We start from the raw sequence: 21,128 nt of genomic DNA on the forward strand, positions 1-21,128 counted from the left end.
TCTAGCCGGATCTCCCCACCTTCCCCTCCCCCGCCCTCCTCCCGCCCAGCTCCGGGCGGCCGCTCAGCTCTGCCCCCTGCTCCCCGGAGGACTCAGGGCTGAGTGACGCCCCAGCACTGAGGAGGCCCAGGAGTAGGGGCCGCGTCCCACCGGGCGCCGTTCCAAAGGGGTCACCAAGGACTGGGAGCTGCTGGCCGGAAGCCCACAGCGGTAAACGGTTTGGTTTTTTTTTTTACTCAGACGAGCATGGGCTTGACCCCAGGTAGTACCCAAGTCCATTTCCTTATTAACTCCTGCCTCTCGTTTTACATCTGAAAATAGATTGCAAAATTTGGAGCCAGCAAAGGTATCAGGTTGATGGGAAGGGATGGATGCCCGGTTTAGACAGTGCCAAGAGCACAATCAGCAGGGCAGACCAGGCCCCAAAGGGCCGGGGGACAGGGCTGTCACTGGACCCCTGGGGGCGGGGTGCTGAGAGCACCACCCGATGCGGTAAGCCCAATACCCCAGCCTGCGAGTCTGTACCAGAAACAGGTCCAGGGCAGGACCCAGCCGCTGGTAAAGGCCTCGTGGGAGCCAGCGTGGGTACCCTCACTTCCTGAGCACCTCTGCTCTGCTGCTGGAGTTGTGTTCAGCTGCTCTATTCTAAAAATCAGCTCTTGAGAAAGGTCTCAAGTTCACTGAAACAATGTGGAAGGGCAGACAGCTTAGTGCAGTGAAGCCTCTTTCTGGAAAGTGGGATTTTATCGGTGGGGCCTCAGGCTCAGCAGCAGGTAAAGGATATAATATGAGGTTCTTCTTTGACTCATATGGTTTGGGCTACTTTCCCCACCCATCTTGTACCCACATGGCCTTGGCTGACCCTTCAGGGTCTTACAGTGCTCTCAGGAGATGCCTGTTCTTGGCGTCATTCAGAACCTCAGCCCTGGCTTGCTCCCGGAGGGTGTTGCTAGCACCTGGTTGTTCCGGGAGTCAGGGGCAGCACTGGGCAGCACTGGCCAGACTGGTTCTGGCATCCAGGAGCCTCGAGGGCCTTTTCATTCATTCCACATTGTTGAGCATCCCTGGGTGGCCAGTTGGTCCTGGACCAGGCACAGAGAGGCCACTACAGATCACCACCGCCGGAGTGGTGTGTGCCCGACTTGGGAAGCTATGGCACGGCTCCAGGTCCAGGAGGAATGCTCAACAGCCACTCTCCCCACATCAACCTTGTGTCCACACAGAGCATGCTCCATAAAGGGTCAGCTTTTTAAAAAATTTTAATTTTTCTTAACTGAGAAGTGGGGGAGGCAGAGACAGACTTCACATGTGCCCTGACTGGGATCCACCTGGCAAGTCCCCTATGGAGTGATGTTCTGCCCATTTGGGTTCCTTGCTCCGTTGTTTGGCAACCGAGCTATTTTAGCACCTGAGGTGAGGCCGTGGAGCCATCCTCAGAGCCCGGGGCCAACTTGCTCTAACCAAGCCATGGCTGTGGGAGAGGAAGAGGTAGAGAGAAGAGGGGGAGGGGTGGAGAAGCATATGGTTGCTTCTCCTGTGTGCCCTGACCAGGAATCAAATTTGGGACATCCACATGCCCAGTCAATGTTCTACCACTGAGCCAACCGGCCAGGGCCAAGGGTTGGCTTCTAGTTAAACATCTCTCCTTCATTAGGAACTACGTCAGTAGCTCCTTGCCTTGAATGAGGCCTTCTACTGAAAAGCCCCGTTGCCCCCTCATTTATGCAGAACCCTGGTTTTCTCCCAGCTCCTTTTCTCAAAACCACCTGGACATATTAGGTATTGGGTGAAGATGGCAGCTGCCTTTAAAAGGACAAGCATGTAAGAGATGCTGTTTGTAGGAGGTGACAGGCTTGGACATGGGAAGAGGAAGGACTTTCTAGGAAGGGAAGTGAGAGTTAGAGATGACCCTAAGGATGAGTCTATAAGGAGGATAAGCTTGTAAACAGTGAAATTGCCTAAGTAAAATTTTATCATAAAGCAGTGTTCCTACCCAGCCTTTCCACAATGTGGCACACCCCAAGAGTGGAGAATTAACATCCAAACCCACCTGGGACCTTAGAGGAAGCTCTAGTGTAGAAATCCAGAGCATGGTCTTCAGAGCAGAGAGAACCTTGTTCAAGTCCCTGTTCTGCCACTTACCAACATGACCTTGGGCAGTCTCTTTAACTTCTCTGCCCAAGAAATAAAAGAATGAATACCGGCCCTGGCCAGTTGGCTCAGCGGTGGAGCGTCGGCCTGGCGTGCGGGGGACCCGGGTTTGATTCCCGGCCAGGGCACATAGGAGAAGCACCCATTTGCTTCTCCACCCCCCCTCCTTCCTCTCTGTCTCTCTCTTCCCCTCCCGCAGCCAAGGCTCCATTGGAGCAAAGATGGCCCGGGCGCTGGGGATGGCTCCTTGGCCTCTGCCCCAGGCGCTAGAGTGGCTCTGGTCGCGGCAGAGCGACACCCCGGAGGGGCAGAGCATCGCCCCCTGGTGGGCAGAGCGTGGCCCCTGGTGGGCAGAGCGTCACCCCTGGTGGGCGTGCCGGGTGGATCCCGGTCGGGCGCATGCGGGAGTCTGCCTGACTGTCTCTCCCCATTTCCAGCTTCAGAAAAATACAAAAAAAAAAAAAAAAAAAAAAGCCTCCATTCTGAAATGAAATGCCTTTTTCATCTGAGGAGGTCTGTCGTCAGCAGAAGCCAGGGGACACATGCCACTCCCCACTCCAAGTCGTTCCACACTCCAGAAGGACAGCACAGCCCAGGCAGCAGGGTGGATTTATTGGCAGGCTGGGTAAACAGGTTGGCTATGAGTCCGGAACAGGGTTGGGAGGATTGGGCTGCCCACTGGCTGGCACAATTGAGTCCCCATCACGTTGCTGTCTGACATACTGATCCAACAGGGCACTCAGCTGGAGGGGCTGGTGCTGAAGCAGGGAGTGGGTCTGGGCCATGAGGAGGGTGATCCCTCCTACCAGCTCCCCCTGCACCAGAGCCAGGCTGGGAAGCTTGGAGTAGTCGATGAAGCCTTGCCTGCTGAGGATGGTGTCGTCAATGCAGCCACCTGGAAGGGCACAGAGAGTCAGGTGACTCCCCACAAATGCCTTTCTTCTCTGAACACAACGTCCTAACCCCAAGAATTGCTCTCCATTACCCTTCTTCACCTCCCAGCTTCCCCCATCTGGTTCCTACTTGTGTCCCCCCACTCCCCCCGTTTGGGACTGATCCCCTCCTCGCCTCCCTAACTCTTCTCGAGAAAATCCTTACATAAATCATCCATCTGGCCCAACCCCCACTAAGTCAGTTTCCCAAACTTCCCTGAAGAACCAGAGACTATATGTTAGTGGGGGTGCAAGGGCATGGGAGAGACTATAAACACAGGTTCCGCCCTCCCCACAGAGACCTATGAATCACTATTCTATAGAGAAACAGTACCTCTAGGGGTTCTTAGTACAGGGGAGTCTGGGGAATATTGCTTCCTGGTCTTCAGCACCCTTTACTTGGGCTACTTGTTGTTTTTCTTTTCCTTTTTTTTTTTTTTTTTTTGGTGACAGAGACAGAGAGAGTCAGAGAGAGGGACAGACAGGACAGGAGAGAGATGAGAAACATCAATTCTTCATTGCAGCACCTTAGTTGTTCATTGATTACTTTCTCATATGTGCCTTGACGGGAGGAGAGGGGGGCTATAGCAGACTGAGTGACCCCTTGCTCGAGCCAGCGACCTTGGGCTCAAGCTGGTGAGCTTTACTCAAACCAGATGAGCCCGCGCTCAAGCTGGCAACCTCGGGGTCTTGAACCTGGGTCCTCCACATCCCAGTCCGACGCTCTATCCACTGCGCCACCACATGTCAGGCGGGCTATTTGTTTTAAGTATCTTTGTATATGTGGGTTTTAGCACCTGCTACTCCACTGCTAGACTCAAGGTGTCTAAACTTCCTCCTTGGTAAAGTCCTCCCTGCCTTCCCTAATCACCCTCCACCGCAGAAGTGGTGCAGGGCAGTAAGCCAGTGCAGATGTTAGAAGACACAGGCAGCCCTCCACAAACCATGCTGCTGACTCGGGCCCCCTCTGTGAGAGGATGTCCTCTCCAAGGATGTCCATAGTTTCTCCACTCACGTCCAGCAGATGGCACCAGGCTGCTGTAGCAGGGCTCCCGGTCACCCCACCCCTACAGCACGGGAGCCTTCTCACCTAACAGTGGCATGAAAGGCACACTCTTCAAGATTCGCACCATCTCCTTGACTTTGGGCTCCTCACTGACCAGCAGCAGGTTGTGCCCCACAAAAAGGGGCAGCAGGTTTTGGTACTTAGAATCCTCCAGGAAGGGCTTCAGGACCTGGAACAGCAGGAAAGAAGGCTTTATTGGGGACAAATAGAAGGGAGAGTGACCCACCTTGGTCACAGGCCACATCAGGCTGAGGGTCCAACCAGAGGGTCTCCTCAGCCCCCAACTGCAATACAGGCCCCAGACGAGGGTCCACTCGTGGAGGGGAGGACTCAAAAGCACCAGTTATTGGAGATGCTGGAGTCTGAGTTGGCAGGGAGGGGAAGCAAGGGCAGGGCCCACGGGCAGGACAGCTCCCTACCTGATTAGGAAAGACTTTCACCAAGATATTGTGTTTCCGCAGCCGGTGTCGCAGAAGCAGCTTGTCCTCCGCGCTCATAGCCACATTCTGGCAGACGGCTATCATTCGGTTGTCTCGGAAAACGGCTGCTATCTCCCGACGGAGGAGCCGGATGAGACCTGTCTCCTGAAGTCAGGAAGGGATGACCAAGGACATAAGCCACTGCTTCTCCGTCCCCCTCTACTCCCTCAGGGATGGGTGCTGGGCTTCCAGTGATGCCCAAATGTGGGGAAGAGCGGGGTGCAGGCAGGATGATTGGGCTCCTAACTCTCAGAGACATGTCCCATCTCCCACCGTACCCTCCGATTTCCATCGCAGTCATTAGGGCAGTGTTTTCAAACCTGAGAACACTGGGTCCCTCCAAATGCTCAGCAGTATGATTCAGTCACTATTATTTGACAATAATTTTGTCAAAATTATTTCAGTTATCCCTCTAATACTGAAACCATGTTGAATTACTTCACCAGTTATAAATACAGATAATTCTTTTGCAGTGTTAATTCAGAACAGATATTTTCACAGACCAAGGCTTCATTTTCTTAAGACAGTGTTTCACAAAGTTCAGAACTTGTGAAACTGAGATTATATTACCCATAAATGCTGTATAAGAGATTGTTTTTTTTTACTACAGTAATGGTGTTTTTCACATATGTATGAATGCATACAAGGTAAAGTAATAGAAGACTCACTATTGAGCTAAATCTAGATTCTAGACCTGCCCTGTCCAATATAGTAGCCACTAGCCACACATAGCTATTTATATTTCAGTTAATTAAAATTAAATACAATTAAGAATTCAGATCCTCAGTCACAATAGCCTCATTTCAAGTGTGTGATAGTCATATATGGTCAGTAGCTAACATATTTGACGGTCAGATGTAAATCACTGCCATCACCCAAAAAGTTCTGGTGCCTTATACTGTTCTAGAATCTTCTGTAGTTATGAGGCAGCAAGCTCCATTGGCTTAATAAAAAATTATGACGGAAAAACCTGAGTGGGAAAATTCCATTCAATGACTTGACTGTTGTCTAAACTGGGGGTTATCAACCAGTTTTTCTTGTTTATTGATCTTAAGCGAGAGGAAGGGACAGAGCAGGAGGGAGACAGGAACATCTGTTCCTATATGTGCCCTGACCGGGATCAAACCAGCAACCTCTGCTCTTCGGGATGCTCTAACCAGCCGAGCTGTCTGGGTGGGGTTTCAATTTTTCTATTAATTTTGGCTGGGAGGCCCTGGCCGGTTGGCTCAGCGGTGGAGCGTCGGCCTGGCGTGCGGGGGACCCGGGTTCGATTCCCGGCCAGGGCACATAGGAGAAGCGCCCATTTGCTTCTCCACCCCCCCCTCCTTCCTCTCTGTCTCTCTCTTCCCCTCCCGCAGCCAAGGCTCCATTGGAGCAAAAATGGCCCGGGCGCTGGGGATGGCTCCTTGGCCTCTGCCCCAGGCGCTAGAGTGGCTCTGGTCGTGGCAGAGCGACGCCCGGAGGGGCAGAGCATCGCCCCCTGGTGGGCAGAGCGTCACCCCTGGTGGGCGTGCCGGGTGGATCCCGGTCGGGCGCATGCGGGAGTCTGTCTGACTGTCTCTCCCCGTTTCTAGCTTCAGAAAAATACAAAAAAAAAAATTTTGGCTGGGAAAAAGCAAAACCTGCTGGAAGAGTTCTAGACACTGAAACATGATTTGCCAGGCACTCTACAGAGCTCATTTCAGATATCTCTTTGCTTTCACAGAAAACCCAGATGGGTGGGTTCGGTCCAACCATGAGTCCTTGAGGAATCTCTGCCAAATGAATCATATCGCCTCCTGCATCAGTGTTTGACATCCGACCTTAAATCTCATACGCTGCAGCTGCTGCTCACTTCCCCATAGCCCAGCCTCTAAGGACAGCTAACTAGTCCTTAAACAGCAGTAGCCAACTAGAAACTACAATTTATTAGATACCACAATAACATAAAACTAACCACCATACTCACAACTTTGCCACTGGTCTTTCTGTTCTTTTTTAAAACAGAAAACCTCTGTGATTCCTCTAGGTAAACAGCAGCTTCAGGTCCTTCAAGAACAAAGATATTATCCCAAACCCCACACTGCTTGGATAGCTTCCAAACATATATTGTATTTTTGGAAACAAGTTAGGAATGAAGAAAATTCAGGAGGCCCGTCCAATCCACAGAGCCCAAAAGGCCAATGCTAAATCAAGCACAGGCTTCATTTGAAAGTATCTGGGCCATGGGATAAAGTGGGGCAGTAATGATGTGGATGCTGTCCTGGAATCTTACTTCACTATAGCCACATATATAAGATCACTTTTTTTTTTAGAGACAGAACGAGAGTCAGAGAGAGGGATAGATGGGACAGACAGACAAGAACAGAGAGAAATGAGAAGCATCAATCATTAGTTTTTTGTTGTGACACCTTAGTTGTTCATTGATTGCTTTCTCATATATGCCTTAACCGCGAGCCTTCGGCAGACTGAGTGGCCCCTTGCTCGAGCCAACGACCTTGGATCCAAGCTGGTGAGCTTTGCTCAAACCAGATGAGCCCGCGCTCAAGATGGCGACCTCGAGGTATCCAACCTGGGTCCTCTGCATCCCAGTCTGATGCTCTATCCACTGTGCCACCACCTGGTCAGGCTAAGATCACTTCAATCACCATTCCACCACCAAGTAACATTCCCAGTCTCCTTCTTACCTCCTGGGAAGGCTTGGGAGGAGGTGTCAGGCATCCTGGATTGACAGCAGGTTTGGGGGGGATATATTCAGTCACAGCCATCAGTTTCTGCCGCTCAAAGTGCATCACACGACGATGGCGGGTAACAGCCTTGGAACCATAGCGGACAGTCTGGAGGGTGGGCAGCCAGCCTTGGAGGGGAAATGACAAGCAGTGAGATGCAGCCTTTTGGAGGCCTTAGTCTGTCGCAGATGGAGAAACTAGACTCAGCACAAGAGTGGGATGAGGAATTTTCTGCTAGAAATCCTGAATACTCAAACCTTCTCTTCTAACAGCTGACCCTAGTTCAGTTGCTTGATCCTTTAAGGCTCCCATTTCTTCTGTGCTTCTTTATGCACAGAGATGGGGGGGAAAGAGGAGAACCAAAGACAAAGTATTTTGAGCACATTAAAAAAGGGAGGAGGGGCCTGACAGGTGGTGGCGCAGTGGGTAGGGCATCAGACTGGGATGCGGAGGACCCAGGTTGGATACCCCGAGGTCGCCAGCTTGAGCGCGGGCTCATCTGGTTTGAGCACAGCTCACCAGCTTGGACCCAAGGTCGCTGGCTCGAGCGAGGGGTTACTTGGTCTGCTATAGCCCCACGGTCAAGGTACATATAAGAAAGCAATTAGTGAACAACTAAAGTGCCACAACGAAAAACTGATGGTTGATGCTTCTCATCTCTCTCCGTTCTTGTCTGTCTGTCCCTATCTATCCCTCTCTCTTGACTCTCTCTCTGTCTCTGTTAAAAAAAAGGGGGGGGGAGGGCAAGAAAACCTTTTTCTCAAATGGCCAAATAGTAAATATAAGTTTTTTAAGAGACAATCTCTATCACTGCTACTCAACTCTGCTACTGTATCATGAAAACACTCATAGATAATATGTAAACAAACAGATGTGGCTGAATTTCAATAAAATTTTACTTATAAAACACTGTGACAGCACTGCCATAATTTGCCAACCCCTGGTATCAATCAGTGGTTTTCAAAGTGTGCCCTGGTCTCAACCAGTGGTGCTCAAAATGTGTCCCACTCCCAACCAACAGGAGCAGCACTGGAGAAGTTCTCAGAAATACCAGTTCTCAGGCTCCATCCCAGATTTACTGAATCAGAAGCTCAGGGGTAGAGTTCAGCAGTGTTTGAATAAGCCTTCTCAGTGATGCTGATGCATGCTGAAGTTTGAAAACCACAGCTCTAAGCAGTACTCCAAAGCTCTCTCCCGTGATATGAAGGGGGGGGGTATACTGCCCTCAGACCTCCTCCAAACAAGTCTCCCCTTTGCTCATCCTGTTTGCCAGCATCACCAAAGAGCACCCCTCAGAAAATAGGGGAACTACTCAAAATACTGAGCTAAAGTGACCCCTTCATTCTCAACAAAAGAATCCAGGCTAGGAGCTTCCCACTCTCAGCTGTTTCCAAGACTGGGATGAGATATCGGGAAAGGTTTAGCTAGAAGGTAGTTCTGACAGTCAGAGCATGGTGAGTTCTTGGGGTGAGAGGTTTTATTGCTGGAGGCCACGAGACCGAACTATTAAGAGCACAGGCTCTGGATCAGGTGAAACCAAATTTTAATCTTTCTTCTGTCATTTACTACCTGTGACCTTAACCAGCCACTTGATGGGTCCAAACTTGAGTTTCTTCCTCTATAAAGAGGGGAAGAGAGCCCCTTCTTCATAGGGTACTTTAAGGTTTAAATGAGATAACACATGTATAGCATTTATCACTGTACCTGGCTTATATTATGTGCTCAAAATCATTCATCAAACAAATTTACTGCATGCCTAATAATGTTAAGCACATGACACCTGTTGGCTATGCTGAATAAACATGTTCCTGTCCTTATGGAGTTTAAAGTCTAATAGACAAATAAACAAATGCTAAATTACAGATTGTGATGGGCTAAGGAGTCAATAAACAGGGTGCAGGTACAGATTTAATAGGGGAAACCGGTTTTGCAGGTGACAAGGGCAGACCTATGGAGGTGACATTTAGACTGAGGCCTTAAGGAGACAGTGCCAAGGTCGGGGCGAGGAACAAAGTAAACTGGAGGCGAGCAAAATCTAGGCAGAGTATTACAGACACCTAAAGAAGGTAGGGGGATTAGGGCGTACACAATACTGTGATTATAGTAGCTGCTGTGGCTCTGCTGCGGCGAGCCTGCAGTCATAGAAAATTACACTGGGGAAGGAAACTAGCGATCTAGCTGGGGGTCATCGGGGGCTGTCTGGAGTCAGAGATTACGAGAGGGGAGACGAAGATTAGAGAGCGCCGGCCGTAACACGCCGTGAGGACCTGCGCCGCTCCTTACCCGCCTGGGGCAGGAGACCGCCTTGCAGAATCCCAGCCACGGCCGCAGCCATTGCCGCCGGAAGAACGGACGGGAGCCGAGTGAAACGGAAAAAGCTAAGGATTGTGGGAGACCTGGGGCCGGAAGCAGTAGGCGGATTCGCCGGCTGGAGCAGTAATCCGCACGCGCGGCGAGCCCGCCATTGCCGACGCGCGGCCTCGCGTCGGTCTCCTAGCAACGACGCTAAACCGCTCAACCGCTCATCCGCGGCCGCAAGAACCACCGTATCCCAGTTTGCGGCCAGCAAAGCCCCTCGGAAACCCTCAAACTCCCGATTCTCCACTTCTGTTTATTTGTCTTCTGCCCCATTTCAATAATTTGCTCTGAATCAACCCCTTTCTCTTGTGCCCCAACTCTCTGAGCTTCTCTTTCTTGGTACGATCCCGAATCCCGCCATTCTTAGGGGCTGTCCAAGCTGCTCTGCTCTTCGTACCAATCCCGCCCCAGGCCAGCCGCCTTTAGATCATGCCTGGAGGTGAGTAGGGAAATGGGATGGTAGGTAGGACAGTTGGATAACAGTAGAGTCAGGCTTTCAAGAATAAGGAACTGTAACAACTGAACCCATCTTTTCACAGCTAATCTTGCCCAGAGTCCAGAGGAAGGGAGCGTGTGCATTACTGAGGCCCTTATCACTAAGCGGAACTTGACCTTCCCCGAGGATGAGGATCTGTCAGAGAAGATGTGAGTGCACGGGAGCGATAAGCGTGCTGGAAGATTGAAACACCTGGGATGACCAGTCCCCTGAGCTGTACTGATGTGACAACTAATCTTTGCCCCTCTTACTCCACACATTCAATCAGTGGTAGTGTCCAACTGATTTTTCCCTTCTTAAAAATCATTCTGTTTCTTTTCACCATGCCTACTCAACTGCCTTAGATCAGTGGTCCCCAACCCCCAGGCCACGGACCGGTACCTCAGAGAAAGAATAAATAACTTACATTATTTCCGTTTTATTTATATTTAAGTCTGAACGATGTTTTATTTTTAAAAAATGACCCGATTCCCTCTGTTACATCCATCTAAGACTCACTCTTGACGCTTGTCTCGTAAGTTCGACAATTATATTTAAAAATACCACAGTTTTTACGCTGGTCGCATAATTTTGTTTTGTACATTTATCCGTCCCACCCTAAAGGCTGGTCCATGAAAATATTTTCTGACATTAAGCCATTCCGTGGCCCAAAAAAGGTTGGGGACCACTGCCTTCGATAACGCTGTCATCACCTCAACAAACTCCTAGTCAGCTTCGATGACTCTGGTCCAGGCTCCCTCCACCGTTGCCAAAGTGATCCTTTTAAATGACAGATCTGATCAGGTACTCCCTCATATAACCTTCCAGAATAAAATCTAAACATGTTAGCGTGAGTTGACCTCTGCTGCCCATTCAGCCTTATTTCTTGTCACTCTCAATAAGTGTGCAGTTCTTCTAAGATCCCATGTCCTCATACCTTTAGTACCTTACTACTTAGAGTGGTTGGTGCTGGGGGGGGGGGGCAGTGTGGAGCAGCAGCAGCAGCAGCATCACCTGGGAGCTGGTTAGAAATAAATAATCTTGGGCCCAACCTAACTGGTGGTCACACAGTAGATCAAACCAGTGGCCAGAAGCACTGAGGTCTCCGATCTGATTGCCAGTCAAGGCATATATGAGAAGGAATGCACATATGTCACGTGTGTCAATGGATGCACAACCAAACTGGAGCAACAAGTTCATGCCTCTTCCTCCCTCTCTCAAAAAAATAATAAAATTTTTATTTGAAAATAAATAAAGAATCTCAGGCCCACTGCAGACATACTGAGTCAGAATCTGCATTTTAATAACTCTTCCAGGGGACTTATGGGCACATTAACGTTTGAGAAAAGCTGAATAAGCACTTCCTACTCCTTCTGTTTGAAATACTTTCTCCTCATCCCCCCTCTCACCTTTCTGGCTAACTCCTACTCATATGTCACCTCCTCCAGGAAGCAGTTCCTGATTTCCCTACTTTAGACTCAGTGTATATCCCATGTGCTCCCCTAGTCCCTTGTACTTGCCTCTGTCATCCACTTGTCATAGATGTTTGGCTTGCTTCCCTAATACTGATGGGCAGGGACTCTCTCATTTATCTCTAGTGGGCATTCAGTAAATGTTATGGAGTTAATTAATGGATGAATGGAACAAGTGATTTTCCCTTAATGGACCACTCAAAGGGGAGATGAAGAAGGATCGTCCTGCAGAAATTGTCTCATCTCTGTCCCAGCCCCTCCCTCCACCATCCAAGCTGACTCAAAGAAGGCTTCCTTTGCCTCTGAGTCTATCCAGATATAAGCTGCTCTCATTGAGTTTCCCAGATAAAGAGCTCTGACCCCTCTCTCACTTTGATCCTTCCCAGTGTTACTGACAGAGATCAAGGTCTCCAATTCATCCCAGTTTCACGATCTGAACACCATCTCTGAGTCAAGAAGGTGTTCCTGACATCTGATCAAAGTCATTGAGCCATCCACTCCTTAAAACCTTTCCTGTCCCCATCCCATCTTCCCTGCTAAGAGTCCACAGAAATGTCACTCATACCTCCCTACTGACTGTTCTCCCAGGTTTCACACTATTGCCACACTACAGACCATCCGCCTGGACCGGGAAGGGATTACCATTATCAGGAATCTAGAGGGCCTCCAGAATCTTCACAGCCTCTATTTGCAAGCGGTAACTTCTTACCCCCTCTCTTTCTTCCCTACCTTCTCCCAGTGGACCAAGTCTGCTGATCTAAAAGGAGCCAACCAGGGCATCTCGCCCTTTTCCCGGTGTTCAGGCAGGCATATCTTCCTTGAAACCATTCCCAGACGAACCAGGAATTCTGAATTGAAAGACCAGTCCTTCCTCCCAAAAGAGATCCTGAGCATGTTCTCGAATCACTGTTTTTTGTCAGACACTTTCTTTTGGTCTAGTTCCTCTTGGTGTCTACTCTAAATCTTTCACATTATATAGCTCAAGCTCTTTTCCTGTTTTGAAAAAGAGGGAGAGAACCAAGAAGATTCCTCTGTGTCCTTCAGAACCTTGCAAACTGTCAGTGATGGGTGGTAGGTGGGTGGGTGGTTGATCTGCAGCCTCCCCCAGATTGAATAAACCCAGCTCCCTGAACTTTCCCCACAGAAACCTTACAAATCAAAGTAGTATATAGTCATTGTTCCCTCTGTATATGCAAACCCCCCCCCACCACCAAGACCCTTTCAATTTCCCAGTGGAGTGGCACCTTGGCTTCCTCGTCTTATTTACAGATCTTTCTTTGGTTGTGGGGTGAGCAGAGTATACTTTAATCAAGTTTAGCCAAATTTACCCTCTGAACCATCCACATGGAGAAAGCAAATCATCCCAAAGTTATGACAAACAGTTCAGCGACTGGGGTTATCATTCCCTAGTGCCATATCTCCAGTTGCAAGAGGAGACACGGTCTTGGGGCTTTGTCCCTTTAAAGGGCCCCCCACCCAGCTGTGCTCAGGTTGGTTTCCCAGCTTGGTTTGTTTCTTCCTGCAGAATAAGATCCAGCGAATTGAGAACCTGGCCTGCATCCCTTCCTTGCGGTATGTGGTGCCAGCACTCGTGGGTAGGGGGAGGAAAGGGGAGAGCGAAAGGGGGAGACCTGCTAACACCCCAAAAACTGGTTCAGACCTCTTCAAGCCTGGCTTCTTGTCAGCTGGGGATCCAACAAGCTTAGCTCTGCTTCCCTCACCCCAGATGGTTATGTTGTTGTAGCGAAACCGGTGAGAGTATACAGACGTTCTCTACACCAACGTTCAAATCTAAAGGAGTCTTTTATTCAAAGCCGGCAACCGCATGGAGACCTAAGTCAGTCAAATCATGCGGCCCTTCAAACATAGTTTGAAGTTAGCTTTTAAAGACAGAATTACACACTGATTGGGGAATGGGGAGGAGGGGATGCCTAGCAGTAAAAGAAAGCAGTGAAACAAGCTCATTTACAATGCTTATATATAGAATTAATTTGGGGAGAAACATTCTAGGAACATCTGCAACTTCGCAGAACCAGCCCAAGGCCACAGCCTGGGAAACCAGCCTCAAGGCCAGGGGTAGGGAGTCTTTTAAAAAACATAAGTTCTGGCCCTGGCCGGTTGGCACAGCGGTAGAGCATCGGCCTGGCGTGCGGGGGACCCGGGTTCGATTCCCGGCCAGGGCACATAGGAGAAGCGCCCATTTGCTTCTCCACCCCCCCCTCCTTCCTCTCTGTCTCTCTCTTCCCCTCCCGCAGCCAAGGCTCCATTGGAGCAAAGATGGCCCGGGCGCTGGGGATGGCTCCTTGGCCTCTGCCCCAGGCGCTAGAGTGGCTCTGGTCCCCCGGAGGGGCAGAGCATTGCCCCCTGGTGGGCAGAGCGTGGCCCCTGGTGGGCGTGCCGGGTGGATCCCGGTCGGGCGCATGCGGGAGTCTGTCTGACTGTCTCTCCCCGTTTCCAGCTTCAGAAAAATACAAAAAAAAACCAACAAAAAAAAACAACGTAAGTTCTGCTGAAAGTCTGTTTTAGAGAAACTGAATTCTGCTGCTTCATTTCAATGTGTCCCCACTTGTCGTTCAGCTGCTTAGCCAGGGGCCTGAGCACCGGACGCCCTCTGCCTCTCCCCCAGGTGTCCTGATTCAGCCCTTTCTCTGTACCCCTCCCTTCCCCTACAGCTTCCTGTCTCTGGCAGGAAACCGAATCAGGCAGGTGGAAAACCTCCGTGACCTCCCATACCTCCAGTTTCTGGACCTTTCTGAAAACCTTATAGAAACATTGAAGATGGGTAGGAACACCTCATCCTGGCTCATAGAATAAGTCCCGTGTGGGGCCTCCCTCCTCTCTGCCCTTATCCCTCTCACCCCGTGGCTGTATTAACAGCACAACCGGGGGGGGGGCATGCAAAGAGGCAGTCGCTTTGGGCTGGAAGGTGGGTATGAGAACCTTATTCCGCCACTTTGGTGTAAACAGATGAGTTCCCCCAGAGCCTGCTCATCCTCAACCTGACCGGAAACCGCTGCACCAACCAGGATGGCTACAGGTGAGGAGAAATTGAAGGTAGGAAGAAAGGGGTGATGGCTGAATCCCTCCTACTAACTCCGTGGGCTCCCTCTCAGCCTGCAAACCTGGAGTTCTCGATCCATGGTACCTTCTCCCCCCACACCCCAGCTCATCGGCCCCCGTTCCCTTTCAGCCCCATAACTCCACATGGAGCCAGCCCTTAGCTCTTTGGGGACTTCGCTCCTGGAAGCCACCATACCACCCAGTGTGGGCGCTGTTGTGTGTGCATGACCTCCCCGCTCCACATGCCAGAGCGCCCTCCAGCACAGCCGCTGCTTTCTGCCCTGCAGGGAGCTGGTGACCGCAGCCCTACCCCTGCTCATGGACCTGGACAGGCAGCCGGTGTCGGAGCGCTGGAACTCGGATGGGGAGGATGAGGCCTCAGAGGAAGAGTTCCCAGAGCTGAGTGGCCCGTTCCGCTCAGAGCGAGGTGACCCTGCTTTCCTGGGCTTACAGCCTCCCCAGAGCTCGTCCCTGTGGGGGGCAGTGGCGCCTGGGGAAGTAGCCCCAAGCCCACATCAGCACCTGGGCCAGGGGAGGACAGTCCAGCCAGGGCCAGGTGCCAGTCTGGGCACACAGGTGGCCTGCCCTTCCCACCCCCTCCTTGGGCTCCTCCCCCATCAGGATGGCAGTTTGCTCAGGTCAGCCAGAGGCCTTCTCCCTCAGCCCAGGGCCCTGCCGCTGAGCCGAGCTCCATCCAGCACCACCATCCTGGCCCTCACAGGCTTCCTCAAGGAGCTGGAGCAGGACACGAGCAGGCGCAAGGAGCACAGGCAGCAGGCGGCCCTGACGGAGCACCTTCTGCGGATGGGGACGCAGCCCGTCCTCACTGAGCTCCCCCAGCTGCCGGGGCGGTCCATGGCGGGGGACGGCAGTGCTGGTGTCCCTCCCAGGCAGGGAAAGGAGGCACCTCACGAGTCCGCCTCCTTGCCACAAGCCTCCTCTGCCACCGAGAAACTGCCCTCTGGTTTCCAGGGGCCCCCAAAGCACTGTCCAGGCAAGGAAGGGGGTCAGAGCAGCTGAAGGCCTCAAGGCCTCTCTGGCTGGGGCACAACCAAAACTATGACCAGAAGAATCAAGAAATGAAGCACAGCCACAGGAACAAGAGCAGAGTGGGCCTGCTCTCCTCTGAGAGCCTCCCCTGAGGCGGGAGCCTATCTCAATAAAGTGTCTCCAGGCCCTGAATGTCTTTCACGTCACTGGGGGCATCTCAAGGGAAGCAATCAGTAAAACACATAGGAAATCAAACACATTTATTAAGGCAAGTCCAAGCCGGCCACTCAGAACAAGGGGCATGCAGGAACGGCTCTGATCTCACCAGCGCAGGGCCCAGCGCCCGCCCCCAGGCCAGAGCCCCGCGCCCCGCCGGGAGGAGCTGTGGGCTCAGGCATACGCCTGGCTCTCCCTCTGCACAAAGGCCTGGAAGAGGCTGCCCAGCGCCCCGGGAGGTGGGGCCTGCTCCCCGGCCAGTGGCCCCCGCACAGCCTCCAGGCCTTCCCGCTCCAGCTCCCGCTGCTTCTGTCGAAGCTGCCGCCCCCGATCCTGCCGGGGAAAGGCAGACGTGAGTCCCCAGAGCAGGCTTCCCTCCCAACGAAGGGGGACATGTCTGCGGTCTCACACGGCAGGACAAACCACAGATGACCCGACATTCTCCTGCGCAGCTGACTTTCGAGGGAGAGACCCCTCCTCCCAGCCCGGGAGTTTCTACCCTCCCAGACCCCCTTGTTTTCCCAGAACTCAGTTGGGTGTGGGGGCGATGAGCCGACCCCCAGAGTAGCCCCTATCCCCTGGGGTCACCTGCTCACTCTCCATCAGCCCCAGGGCTTCCTGGTGTGCGCGGTAGAGACTGTGCCGGCGATCCACCCGAGTCTGGAATCGGGGTATGGACCGAACGGGGTCCTGCGCTCCAAAGGTCGGGGACAGCACCTGGGGGGCCTGGGCCGCCCCCACCCCGAAGATGAAAGGTTTGAACACTGACCTGATGTGACACAGGGACCGAGGAGTCACCTCTCTCTCCATTTCCCCGGCCTGGCGCACCCACCCGTCCTTCCGGCCCGCCCCCTCACCGGGAGGGGTCCGGTGTGGCCGTGAGGAAGTGCACGCAGGGCTGCGCGGGGTCCCGGGGCAGGATGGACACCATGCTGGCCGTGGTGCGGAAGCCTCCCGAGTCCATGCAGATGCCGCTCTCCTTGTTCCTGAGGATGTCCATCATCACCTCGGCCGTGATGCTCCCTGCCAGGTGGGACAGGGTGAGGGGCCCCTAGGCCTCAGGCCAGGCCCCCCAAAGGAACGGCAGGGGCAAGGGGCTGGCTGGCAGCTCCGTGGCCCTGCTGGCCTTCACCCTGTCCGCACTCTGACCTTGCCGTTGCTGCAGCAGCTCCCGCCCGGCCCGGAAGCGGGCCTTGGCAGCTTCCATGCGCACCGGCTGCTGGGTCAGGGAGAAGACCTGAGCAAAGTCAAAGTTGCCCTGGCCACTCCACCAGCCCTGGGCCTGGGCGTGGGTCCGAAGCTCCGGGTGTTCGGCTGATATGTCTGTGCCAATGCTCAACTGGTTGGAGATGTTGCGGGTCCCCTCTGTGGAGGAGAAGGGGGGCAGCTCTCTCATCATTAGGCACCTATTCTGTGCCAGGTGCTTGGCTGGAAGCTGAGAACACACAGTGAAGAGCACAGACCTACTCTCGTGGAGACAGACAAAACAATCACAGAAATAAATGTGAGCTTGCCAACTGTGGTGTGATAAAGAACCACCTACTTGCATGTGAAGGAGAAACCTGCTGACCACCAGAGAATCCTGGAAGGCTCCTCGGAGGAAGCAGCAGGCTGGAGCACAAGAGGATTTAACCAAGTGAAGAGGAAGGATAAGTTCCTCAGTGGGCTCATTTTCTATCTTTCTGGATGGCTCCACCACCCGAGAGGTTTGCTCCTACACTGACCCTTCCCTGCCAACCTTCCCCACCCCGTTCCAGGGCTGACCGAAGAGGATGCCTCTGGGAGGCAGGTCCCCGCACTGGGCTCACCCTGGATCCTCTGGGCAGCCCACAGCCTCCCCGCCGTCTCCAGCACCCATGCCTCAGTCCGGTCCGCCAGCAGGAAGGTGTTGTGGTAGCAGAATGCCTTGGGGTCCTCCCAGCCACTGCCCCCCTGTCCATGACGCTCCAGCAAGCCTGTGATCACGTGCAGGGCTTCCTGGGCTGAGCTGCTCCGTTCTAAAGCCAGCCTGGCACAAAAAGGGGTCCAAGGGACAGAGGGCGATGGAGTACCAGTAACTAGTGGCAGAAGCTCTAATGGACAGAGAGGACTGGGGTGGGTGGTGTCAGGCCCGAGTCCCCTAGAAAACCTGCCAACATCGCACAAATATGTCGCTGGGTTTCCAGCCGTCCCTGAGGGCTCCATGGAAAGGCCTGGGACACAGTCTCAGAGAGCGAAGTGCCCAGAGCCCCACAACCTCTCTCCAGTCAGAGCTGCCCCACTTTTATCAGTTTTATAAATCAGGATGCTACATGAGATTTCATTTGAAAAACATTTCACCTCTGTTGAGAAGAAATTTAGAACCACTGCCCTATTTCCAGACCATGAGGTGGCCACATTTGAGAGTTTCCTCCCAGACCATAGAGATGAGTCCAGGAGAGAGGAGGGGTAGGGACAGCCCCCTGGGGAGGACACCAAGGCAAGGTGGGCATAAAGGAGGAGGCCCCTGTGAACCGGGCCTGAGGGAGGGGAGGATGGCCTGGGCCAGCACTCAGCCCCCAGACTTCTGGTGTGTTGGGGGCAGGAGGGAGGGCAGGGCCGCACCTGAGTAGATCCATGCCCAGCAGGGCTTCCCCCTCCCCAACTGGCTCCTTGGTCCACACAGCCTCATTGCCAATGCAGACACCATGCTCATTGGCGCCCATCTCAGCCCCCCACAGCCAAGAAGGGCGGCTTAGGATCACAGCATGGGTCTTCAACACCTGTTCCACTTCAATGTAGGTACACTACAGGTCAGGGAGGAGAAAGGGAGAGTCCACTCAGAAAGGGAGAGGTATATACCAGGTGCTGGCACTGTGCCAGTCAGCTTACACAACCCTTGGAGGAAGGTCATAGCATTTCCATCTTACAGATGAAGAAACTGAGGAAAACAGAGGTTAAATAGTAGGTTCGGTCCAGGTTGGTAGACTTGAAGTCATGCTCTTACCATGTCAGGAGGCTTCCCCGGTGTGGGGAGCAGGGAGGGAAAGGCCTTAGAAGAATGCCTACATCTGCCACCTCCTGGGACTCCATAAGGCCTAACCAACCTACCTGGAGCCAGCTGCCAGGCGCATGCGTGGCTGCTGGTACAAACACCACCTCCTGCACTTCGTCCCGGGGTCGGTCTGAGTTTTTGGCAAAGATCACAGCTGGTATGGCCGAGGCTGGTGGCACTGAGACAAAGCAGTCACAGGAGCATGGGGTGTCAGGGCTCCACGATGTCATCTGGGAAGAGGTGGAGATGAGTATGTCCCTTATGCGACCTCTCCACCATCCTGTCCAGGAATCAGTCCTGGGGAGTCCCTTTCCCAACACGTGAAAACAGACACTCAGGGAAGACTCTACAGTTGGGTTCTGGATGCTCAGCACCCCACACACAGTCCGTGTGTGATGTGACAACAGACACCCACTCTCTCCCCAAGCTCCAGGCTGGGAGTCAGCAGGCAGGGCAGACCAGCACACTCTGAGGGCCCTGCACAGCTCACTTGTTACCCTTCCCCTCTTCAAGAGTTCCACGCCCCTCTTCTGTCCACCCCTTCTGGCTTCCCAATAACGTATGCCTCTCACCCTCTCTCCTTGCAAGATTTCCAGCTTAGTCCCGGGCACCACTACCTCCATTTAGGGTCAGGTCTGTCCTATTGGACGGAGGTTCCCAGGTGACCTGGAAGGCCTTGTCTCAGGGGGCGGAGTTGGAACTGATCGCCTGCAGTTCCGCTATCGTCCACCAGGGCGCGCGCCAGCACCACTTCCTGGAGAGGGGTGGCCCTCTTGGTCTTTCCTGGGTGCCTGCCCTTCCCGGGGAGCCCGGTTCAGGCCCGAAAAGGCTGCGAATCAGTGCCAACTCCAATAGGATCACTATGGGGAGCAGGAGCTGGAGGGTGGAAAGGAGCCACGTGAAGAGGGAGAAAAGAAAGACCGGGCTGCTGGGGCACCTGGAGATTAAGAGAGAACCTCAGCTACTTGTTCCCGGGTTTGAATTCCAAAGGGACAGTCCCAGGCCCACCAACCTCCCCGTAAGATCTGTAACAGTGGTCATGCCAGGGGGTGTAGGGAACACTTAAATTAATGCCTTTTAAGAAGTGTACACAGACACACACACACACACACACACACACACACACACACACGAAGTGTACATATACATAAAACCCACCCAAGGCCTAAAAGGCCGATTCTGCCCCACAGTGCTCAGACTCATAGGAAGATAGCTTTGAAAAGAGTTTTGGGAATTTCTACTCCAAAGAGATGGGGCATTTGCACGTAGTAAAGCTGAAACAGTGCAGAGGTCTTGGCCACCGGCGTGGGGGTGCAGCACGCATAGGTGCAGAGTGGGCTCTGGTCTCAAATGTTCCGCTTCCGGGTCATTTTCCTCCATAAAGCACCTCCATAATTAATGCAGCTCGCATCCTTTTACCATGTCAGGAGGCTTCCCCGGCGTGGGGAGCAGGGAGGGAAAGGCCTTAGAAGAATGCCTACATCTGCCACCTCCTGGGACTCCTTTTGCTCTGAGGGGCCTTCCAGGAATGGGGGAGACACTGCAGAGGACCTACTTCTCCCACAGCCACCAGCCCAATAATCAGGACTGCTGCTCAGAGCCCTGGCCACGGCGTCCGAGCTCGCAGTCACACCTGGGATGGGAATGAAGGCAGAGGCTGAGGCTTTCCCGGGCGGCGGGCTGAAGGCAGGCTGGGTGATGGCTGTAGGAGACCTGTCAGATAAGGCGGTGGGGGGTCTGAAATCTGAGATATTTGCAGGTATACAAGGCTGATTCCCAAGATGCTGTCTCCAGGGAGATGGGCTTCACTTTCAGAAATGGGACTGCCACTTGAAGAGAAGAACGACTTAGAAGCCGGGCTGGAGGTAGGAAGGAGCGGTACCTGGAACTCTGCAGACCGGCATCTCATCTTGCTTCGGTGGGGTCTCTGGGGCAGGCCGCTTTTCCTGCAAGGACCTCAGTTTTCTCGGTGGCAAAATGAAGGTGTTGCCTGACCAAGCGGTGGCGCAGTGGATAGAGCGTCGGATTGGGATGCAGAGGACCCAGGTTCGAGACCCCGAGGTCGCCAGCTTGAGCGCGGGCTCATCTGGTTTGAGCAAAAGCTCACCAGCTTGGACCCAAGGTCACTGGCTCGAGCAAGGGGCTACTCGGTCTGCTGAAGGCCCACGGTCAAGGCACATATGAGAAAGCAATCAATGAACAACTAAG

General features: G+C 53.1%; 3 protein-coding genes across 4 annotated transcripts; 1 reads left to right on the forward strand and 2 right to left on the reverse strand.

Annotated features, from left to right (window-relative positions):
- Nucleotides 1-2,743: 2,743 nt before the first annotated feature.
- MRPL10 (mitochondrial ribosomal protein L10) lies at nucleotides 2,744-9,694 on the reverse strand. The gene is made up of 5 exons (XM_066364405.1): nucleotides 9,620-9,694; nucleotides 7,295-7,464; nucleotides 4,569-4,733; nucleotides 4,174-4,318; nucleotides 2,744-3,046 (listed from the first exon to the last, which is right to left on the reverse strand). Exons 1-5 carry the CDS (start codon nucleotides 9,669-9,671, stop codon nucleotides 2,790-2,792), a joined length of 789 nt encoding a protein of 262 aa, XP_066220502.1. The 5' UTR covers nucleotides 9,672-9,694; the 3' UTR covers nucleotides 2,744-2,789.
- A 121-nt stretch (nucleotides 9,695-9,815) lies between these two features.
- On the forward strand, nucleotides 9,816-15,946 carry LRRC46 (leucine rich repeat containing 46). The gene is given in 9 exon segments (XM_066364408.1): nucleotides 9,816-10,133; nucleotides 10,234-10,339; nucleotides 12,230-12,338; nucleotides 13,167-13,213; nucleotides 14,314-14,423; nucleotides 14,609-14,678; nucleotides 14,989-15,128; nucleotides 15,423-15,654; nucleotides 15,656-15,946. Coding segments are annotated over 9 exon segments (933 nt in total). The 5' UTR covers nucleotides 9,816-10,123; the 3' UTR covers nucleotides 15,765-15,946.
- SCRN2 (secernin 2) lies at nucleotides 15,937-19,605 on the reverse strand. 2 transcript variants are annotated; one of them, XM_066364406.1, is made up of 8 exons: nucleotides 19,493-19,605; nucleotides 18,977-19,150; nucleotides 18,491-18,672; nucleotides 17,716-17,915; nucleotides 17,057-17,272; nucleotides 16,765-16,930; nucleotides 16,496-16,676; nucleotides 15,937-16,240 (listed from the first exon to the last, which is right to left on the reverse strand). In XM_066364406.1, the coding sequence occupies exons 1-8, from the start codon at nucleotides 19,541-19,543 to the stop codon at nucleotides 16,082-16,084; spliced, it is 1,329 nt and encodes a 442-aa protein (XP_066220503.1). In that variant the 5' UTR covers nucleotides 19,544-19,605; the 3' UTR covers nucleotides 15,937-16,081. The 2 variants fall into 2 exon arrangements, with proteins under 2 accessions (XP_066220503.1, XP_066220504.1); XM_066364407.1 differs by lacking the exon at nucleotides 19,493-19,605 and adding an exon at nucleotides 19,411-19,473.
- Between the last annotated feature and the right edge of the window lie 1,523 nt (nucleotides 19,606-21,128).

This window comes from Saccopteryx leptura, chromosome 2, assembly GCF_036850995.1.
Source record: "Saccopteryx leptura isolate mSacLep1 chromosome 2, mSacLep1_pri_phased_curated, whole genome shotgun sequence".
Classification (NCBI taxonomy): Eukaryota; Metazoa; Chordata; class Mammalia; order Chiroptera; family Emballonuridae; genus Saccopteryx; species Saccopteryx leptura.